Below are 8,081 nucleotides of genomic sequence, written 5' to 3'. Positions count from 1 at the left end.
TAGGGCTTCGTTTTCTCCGAGACGACGTTTATTGAATTAGTAGTAGGTAGTTATTTTATTGATTAGTAAGATAATAAGAAGTCCACTGGATGAACCTGTCTATATCATACATGACTAGAATTCTAAATACTTAGTACTCGTTAACACGCGAGAGATGAGTGCAGGGGGAAACTTTCTGAAGTTTATACGTACGTAAACCTGGAGAAAGTTGTAATGCAATAGTCAGGGGAGGAGGATGTAGACACAAACACAGAGAGACCACACCACAACCAATAGGAGTTGACTCAACATGGATATATGTACAAAATAGACAAAGAATTGAGTCAGGAACTCTGGCCATGAGAACAGAGGGCCGCGGGGGGTGGTGGGAGGTGGGGGAGGAGGAGGGAGATAGACTTGGGGTAAAGCAACATGTGGGAGACGAGGGGAGGGGCCTGGTAGTCAGTAGCATTTCTTAGTACACGCACACTTGCGTACAATCTCAATATCCTTGGTGTATTGACTGCCATTGCTACAGATCAGACGGACCTTGCGACGTTTTGTCTTGCGAGCGCGGCAGCAGCTAGAACCACAGCCTCCCTCACAGCGCGCCATCTTGATAGGTTTGCGTGACTTGCAGCCATTCTCCTGGTAATACTCTCTAGTCTGCACCTTAGTACAGGTGGGTGCTGTCTCACAATACCTGCCACTGTAACCAGGCTGACACTTGCAGGTATACTCACCAGGACGTCTCGCAACACATTGACTGCCCTGGGCACACTTGTGATTACTACACGGATCTTCTACTTCATCCTCATCCTCCTCTTCTTCCTCCTCATCGTCTGATAGTGAGGACTGATGTTGCATCACCTCATGATGTGCTGGGTGTTGCATGAGCTCATGTTTATCTCTAATGATCTGCAACATACTGGAGGTGGATCAGATCCACACACGTAGCATTGTTCTCACACTTGTGACTCAAACAGTCATCAATATTGATCTCACAGCGATCTCCTGTGTAGCCTGGAGCACATTCACAGCTGAAAACAGTCAACAAGAAATCGAATTCATATCAAAGGTGGCGGGAGACGCCCGAACGTCAAGAGTTCGAAGCGCTGGAAGGGCTATATTAACAAGAAATAGCTAAAAACAGTCAACCAGAAATCGGGTTAATATTAAATCGGTTAATATAGAATGAGTCTGGAGGTGGAGGTGACAATGTGAGGTCTCTCCTCATCCATCATACTCTCCTCATCCTGTAGGAATCCACATCCAGGTGTTATCTTCTGCTGACGTGCTGCATTAGTAAAGTCCACTAGCTTGTGATTGATCCACAGCTCCTTCATACAACCTGTACAAATAACAAACACACACATAGTTATAGGAGGGAACAATTAAATAATGTATTTAACTGGAGGTGGAGGTGACAATGTGAGGTCTCTCCTCATCCATCATACTCTCCTCATCCTGTAGGAATCCACATCCAGGTGTTATCTTCTGTTGACGTGCTGCATTGGTAAAGTCCACTAGCTTGTGATTGATCCACAGCTCCTTCATACAACCTGTACAAATAACAAATACACACATAGTTATAGGAGGGAACAATTAAATAATGTATTTAATAAAACTGGCCAATGGCCATTTTTCTCTTACTAAGCCCAAAAACTGATCGGAAAAGTTCCTCGTTTATCATAATCAATCAAATGACAAAAGAGACAAACTAAAGGTAAAATTTCGCGTTAAAACTTCGACCTCTTTCATTCGGTCAATTCTCAACTTACCATTGAAGCTGGTCAGAGTTCCTAATAAAATTAGGCATCTACATGTATTATACTTCTCAACCCTATAAGTAAAAGTAACTAACTAATCTTGTAATTTATTATTATTTATGAAAACAAAAAGTTCAAAGTATGTACATAATTATATTTTAATTCTTAATAGGTAGGTAGGTTCATATAAAAAAAGAACAGAAAGGGTATTTCAAATTATACAGAGATAGCGTAATAGAAGAAAGGAAAATTCACACCTGTATGATGTTAACCTTCACGAATCTTCATACTTTTATAAATAGGTAATCTCAAATCATAGAAGATACGAAACTACGAAAAAAACCCACCATCTTCTTTCTATATACCACGCCTGAAATGACGTAATTTACAACACATTGATGTACGATTTAAAGCTGAACTTGACACAGCATACAATTATAACTACTGTTTTCGACGGCACTTCCCGGTTGCTTTCTTACCTTGAGCAATTGTTCTGCCGTAGGGCGTTGACTAGGATCTTTGACCAGAGCCTTGGCAATGAAGTCGTTGAACTCTTTGGACCACTTGGATGGCTGGTCGAGTTTGGGCGGGTCTGACTTTTGTATTGTGTAAATCAAATGGGTGACGTCAAATAAAACCCTTGACACTGTCTTGTGGTAAGATCGGCCATTAGTAGTCCGTCTTAGGTTAAAGAAAAAATACCAAACTTTTCTTCTTTACAGCGAAGCTCAAGTACATTGACAGTCAAATCATAAACATGATATTGTAAGTAGGTGGTTAATTTGTTTTTTTGTTTTGTTTTTTTTTTTTGTTTTTTTTTTTTTAAAAACTGTAAAAATTAATGGTAAAACAATCAAGTGCTCAATGGACCTTATCGACATTTCTGGACCTGAAAATCTATGACAATCGAATCGAATAGAAGAAAATAGGTAAGCATATACGTACCTATTGGACATAGGTACATGAAGTTAGAAGTATGGTAATGATTAATGATAAAATAGCACAATAAATATCTAACGTGTATCTACCTACCTATGTATGGGGGAAAAATTGTTTGCTCTATTAATGAAAAAAGAAAGAGTCAAGAAAGTATCAGATTAAAATTTCATATTATGAATGTTGGGTTTAAAAAACCGTCTAACCAATCATTCCATAGATTTTATTGACCAATCTACCGAGGTACCTAGCTAATTTTAGTTAAAGATGGAAAGTTAAAAAAGACAATTTAAGTTAAGTTTGAAATGTGGTGCTGAAGACGAATGAAGAAGATCAATGGACGGAGCGAATGAGCAATGAGAGAGTACTGGAACTTGTTGGAGAAAGAAGGCAAATTTGGAGAACACTTGTAGAGAGAAGATATAAATGGATCGGTCACCTATTCAGACATAATGAGTTCAAGGTGTCAATTATTGAAGGAAAGCGAGAAGGAGAGCAAGGAAGAGGAAGGCCACGCTTGGATTACATCAGTCAAGTAGTGAGATACTCCGGATCCAGATCTTACACGATGATGAAGAGGAAGGCATCAGATAGAGAAGCGTGGAGAGCTACCGACCAATCCCAGGATTGATATAATTGATGATGATTGAGAAAGTTACCTCGGAAAGAGGAGGTACTACCTCCAAAAAACTGGCCTATCCAGTTCTTTAAATTTCGCTTTATCTCTCCAGCTCATCTTCAATATGTGCTCCTTTTTGTAACCTCTATAAGTTTTTTGTTTATTTTTGTTAATTTCCTGCCAATAAATGCTATAGGTAGCTGTGGGCTATGAAACTGTTAATAATAATAAAAGTCTACACAGTCTATCCCACTTACCTGTACATAGTAGACACAGGATAATTCCCGACATAGTAGGACACGCGGATTCGACTGCTAAACAGTTCGACGGCAATGTAGCACTCCCCTGCCCGTCCATCGTAGAAGAGCACTCCGTTCTCCTTCGTGGTAGAGAACACCATGGTGACATTGGCTTCGGGTTTGGTGCGTAGGGGTTCGAGTTCCACGAACGAGTTGTTGTGCATGAAACTGAGACTGGTGAGGCCGATGAACATCTTGTTGTGGACTTCACGCATTTTGTTGCCGGCCAATTGTCTGAAAACATAAACCAGAGGGTCTTTAGAGAATCCACGTAGCAATTTAGCAGAGAAAGAGTTGCCTTGGAAAACTACACAGAATGCTCTTGGTCATATGAGGTTGTCAATTAATCAAATGACTTACAATGTATGCAGTGTTGTCAGATAATCAAATGATCCGGGCATAACGCACGTGATCTCGTTACTGGACAGGGATAATATCTTGAGGTTATGCAACCCGATGAACACCGCTTGCCTGAGAGAGAAATAAATCGAGGAATTACTCGTATATATTTATTTAAGCCTTATCTTGGCACTGTATTTATATGGATACATCTTGTTTTTATAATATAAGATTCAAATAGCTACACTTTGAAGGCGTCTGTAGACGAACTGCATCAATATGTTCAGAAATAACAAAAAGGAACCTCTAGTGAACTTTCTGACGAACAACTCTGTATAAAATTGAACCTCGTGGTGTTCACACAAATTACTCCAGACTCACATGAAGAATTGATCTCTGTCAGCTAAGACTCATTTAAGGTTAGGTTAGCTAAGACTCTTATATTGTCAGCTAAGACTAAAATTTCCTATAATGCCAAAGTGGGTGCTGCTAGCTTTTCCGGTTGTCAATTAATCAAATGACTTACAATGTATGCAGTGTTGTCAGATAATCAAATGATCCGGGCATAACGCACGTGATCTCGTTACTAGACAGGGATAAGATCTTGAGGTTATGCAACCCGATGAACATCTTGTTGTGGACTTCACACATTTTGTTGCCGGCCAATTGTCTGAAAACATAAACCAGAGGGTCTTTAGAGAATCCACATAGCAATTTAGCAGAGAAAGAGTTGCCTTGGAAAACTACACAGAATGCTCTTGGTCGTATGAGAGATATGGGAGCTCATTTGTGTCCGTGAAACACTTTCAGTTCAAAATTCATCTTCAGACTTTGGCTTTCATTATTTCCGGGCCCACAAGTGAGCGTATTTGGATTAACCTCGGATTAAGCAATCTGATTGGTTGATTTCAAAAAATTCCAAAAATTTCAGCCAATCAGATTGCTCAAACCGAGTTTAAACTTACTTTGTGACCTTAGTCAGGTCAGATTTGAATAAAGATCCAACCATTTGGACTAAAAAAAAGATTACTAAATTCAAATTGATTAGATTTAATACGAAAGTATAGTCGAGGTATTATTATAGCCCCAGGTATTATTAGATAATAGACTTTCTTTATGGGTGTGTCTTAAATCATCAATAAGATTCAACTTACAATTCGGCCAATTTCGAGGCACCCTCGAATGCATTGTCCTCGATCCCAGTCACTTGATTTCGGCGCAGGTCCAGCTTGATCAAATTGGGCAGTCGTCCAAACAGACCGTCTGATTTGATCTTGCCAATCTCGTTATCGTTCAGGATCAGCTCTGTGGTGTACAGGGGAATGTCCTTGGGGATCTCCTTGAGGCCACGTTGAGAACAATCTACCCGGGTTCCATCACAAGAACAACCGGATGGACATGCGGCATCGATGAGGCAGTCACCTGCGTAGCGCGTACGGAACTCTTCCACACCTGAGGAATAGAATAGATTGGATTGGAAAAATTCTTACCTCTTTAAAAAATAGGGATATCATAGAATAGATTGGATACTTGGAATAATTTGTAACCACTGCCATATTAAATAAGTAAGTAATTCGTTTTCATATGCTGCACAGTGTACGTGTTATGTTTAACAGGTGGTCTATTAACAGATATTATATCATTGGGGGCCTTTATGATATTTGGGTAGGTAGGTACCAGAACTACCAGATTGAAAGACATTCCGATTTTTTTGAAGGGCATAAAATTAGTATTAGTAAAAATCGGTTAATATAGAATGAGTCAGATCCTAAAACTGTTAAAACATGGAACTCTCCTTTACCCTTAATTAATTGCATCTCTTCAACCTTCGCTAGGAACAACTTAACTCCTGCTTACTGATTGGGGGAGGGAGGGGATGTTCTATTGAGAGCGGGGGAACATTCACTTACTTGAATCTGCCTTCCTCCAGGAGCTTGCAGGTGCCGGAATTTCGACAAGGATTTCCATAGCAGGCGTCTATCATGAACTCGCAATGTTGCCCATGATATCCAGGGGTGCACCTACACTGGTACTGCCTTTCCGGTAGGGGCTCACAGACCCCCTGGTTGGTGCATGGGGACTTGTAACAGGCGTTACACTTGGAGAGGATCTCATCGCTAACTTTTTCCTTGCATTGGAACGAGGAGGCAGGGGCGGTCAACAGGAGTTTGTCCCGCATCGAGGCAGGCTCGGTACAACGCGCGATACCTGGGCACAGGGGAAAGAAATTAGTCAAAATCAAATCATAAAATACTTGTGGTAAAGCCGAACCTTTTAGCCTTTTCACAACTTTTGTGGATATCACAGCATTACCTTCTTCTTTTTCTTCGCCTTTTCTTGTGTACAGACGGTGTCGGCGTTTTTCGTCAGCCTCTTAATCAGCCCCAACTAGGGTGATTGCTTTGGGCTGACATTTGATTTTAGCTTGTTCTTGTGCAGGTATTCGGCCAACCAGCGCAGGTTACAGTCGCAGATGAACGGGTTGCGTGCCAAGTGCCTGAAATCAAAGAATAGAATAGAACAGCGATTTCCAACTAGTGGCTCGCCAGACCATTTTTTTGGCCCGCGAAGCTTTTAGGGTGGGCTCCCTCGGGCTCGATTTTCGCTCTTGGAGTAAACTCCGAAAATGGAGCATGTGGCCCGCATACACATTGAAGTTGGACATCCCTGGAATAGAATATACCCTCTTTATAGTGCCAGAATTCGACTGAGAACCTGAGAAGTCCCTTTACTCCCAGAGTCTTGTCCCTCGATTAACGTATGTGTAGAATTGTAGATCCACGCACTCGTTCAATGATTAATAGATAGCTTAATAGGTCACATCAAGACATAAAAACCGAAAAAAAGAAGAAACAATAGCCTAGCAGATGAATTCAAGCAGACTTTTTGATAAATGACGAAAAAAGAAAAGATGGAGAGACGGAAGAGGGAGAAAGGAGAAAGAAAAGAGGGAGAGAGAGACTTAAGAAAGAGGAAGAAGAGGGGGAGGGAGGGAAAGAAGAGACAGGAAATAAGAGGGAGGAAGAGAGAAGGGAAGAAAGTAAGAGAGGGAGAGAGACGAAGAAGAAAATCAGTCCATTTTTCTCCTGATGTCACCTTCTCTTACGGTGAAAGTTAGGTATTTATCTCCCATACTTCCTGTTCTCATTTATCTCCTCATCTGAGATATGTGTCATCTCAAAAGATATTAGAAGGCAACATTGTCAACCCTGAGATATAAAAGACATTATTGCTGTAGAAAGCAGGTCGGTATGTTACCGTGATAGCCCGACGAAGGCTCAAACTAGGATTTATCAGTTGATCTTAAGATTCCTAACCTAATCTGTTAACCTGCCTGTAATTAAGACTCAAGAGATTCATCAGCTTCTAATTTTATTGTGAGTTGTCAATGTTTGTGATAAAATATTATGTATGTCATTCCTCGGATTGCGTTATATTTCATGACTAGAATTTGATTGGAACCACGAAGAAGTGGTATATGCCACCGTCCTTCAGACTCTCTACCAAACTCAGTGATGTAGTGGTTGGTAATGGTTAGGAAAAGCAGTAGAGAGGATATTATTACAAGGTAATAAGGTCAACACATATACATATGAGACATACTAACAACATAACTGTAATAAATATGTTATACTTGACTGCTGCTATCAAAGGAAACTTCAAACCAGTGTGAAAGTACATCAACGAAGACATGCCATCAAGAGTAGAAGAGAAACAGAGTTTATGATGAGAACGGGGAAGAGAACGATATGTACCTATGTCAAAGAGGTGAGAAATCAGAACGGAAGGAAGAGGGTAGAAGAAACGGAAGAAAGGGTGATGGGAGAAGGAGCGAGAAAAATAGAGAAGGAGAAAGGAGAAAGGGAAAAAGGAGGGAGAGATACATATATAGATAGAGGAACAGAGAGTAGAAATGTAGAAGGAGGGAGAATTATGGAGAAGATATTAGGAGAAAGGATAAAACGAGGGAGAGAAATAGAGGAATAGAAAGGAGAACGGATAGAAAAAGGGAGAGATAAAGGAATAGGAACATAGGAAGAAGAACGGGTAATAATGACAGAGGGAGCGTGAGAGAATCGCGGCAAAGAATGAGGCAGAAAAAAGACTTATGGAAGAGAATGACAGAGGTGGAAGATGAAG

At 40.6% G+C, this 8,081-nt stretch overlaps 1 protein-coding gene across 1 annotated transcript in view; it reads right to left on the bottom strand.

Moving 5' to 3' along the window:
* The window catches only part of LOC103508629 (protein slit-like), a 159,400-nt gene continuing 151,319 nt past the window's right edge, over window positions 1-8,081 (bottom strand). Inside the window, exons 15-28 of the mRNA XM_026823187.1 lie at window positions 6,575-6,608; window positions 6,350-6,438; window positions 5,852-6,149; window positions 5,781-5,797; window positions 5,096-5,393; window positions 4,468-4,611; window positions 3,963-4,073; window positions 3,561-3,836; window positions 2,619-2,637; window positions 2,194-2,344; window positions 1,761-1,781; window positions 1,392-1,541; window positions 1,188-1,330; window positions 1-918 (exon numbers count right to left, since the gene is read on the bottom strand). Of these exons, the coding sequence (XP_026678988.1) occupies window positions 442-918; window positions 1,188-1,330; window positions 1,392-1,541; window positions 1,761-1,781; window positions 2,194-2,344; window positions 2,619-2,637; window positions 3,561-3,836; window positions 3,963-4,073; window positions 4,468-4,611; window positions 5,096-5,393; window positions 5,781-5,797; window positions 5,852-6,149; window positions 6,350-6,438; window positions 6,575-6,608 (2,228 nt within the window). The 3' untranslated portion in view covers window positions 1-441. The remainder of the gene's footprint in view (window positions 919-1,187; window positions 1,331-1,391; window positions 1,542-1,760; window positions 1,782-2,193; window positions 2,345-2,618; window positions 2,638-3,560; window positions 3,837-3,962; window positions 4,074-4,467; window positions 4,612-5,095; window positions 5,394-5,780; window positions 5,798-5,851; window positions 6,150-6,349; window positions 6,439-6,574; window positions 6,609-8,081) is intronic.

Source organism: Diaphorina citri, unplaced genomic scaffold, assembly GCF_000475195.1.
Source record: "Diaphorina citri unplaced genomic scaffold, Diaci psyllid genome assembly version 1.1 scaffold418, whole genome shotgun sequence".
Taxonomy (NCBI): domain Eukaryota; kingdom Metazoa; phylum Arthropoda; class Insecta; order Hemiptera; family Psyllidae; genus Diaphorina; species Diaphorina citri.
The sequence above is the reverse complement of the archived record's forward strand: the minus strand, read 5'-3'. Positions and strand labels throughout refer to the sequence as shown.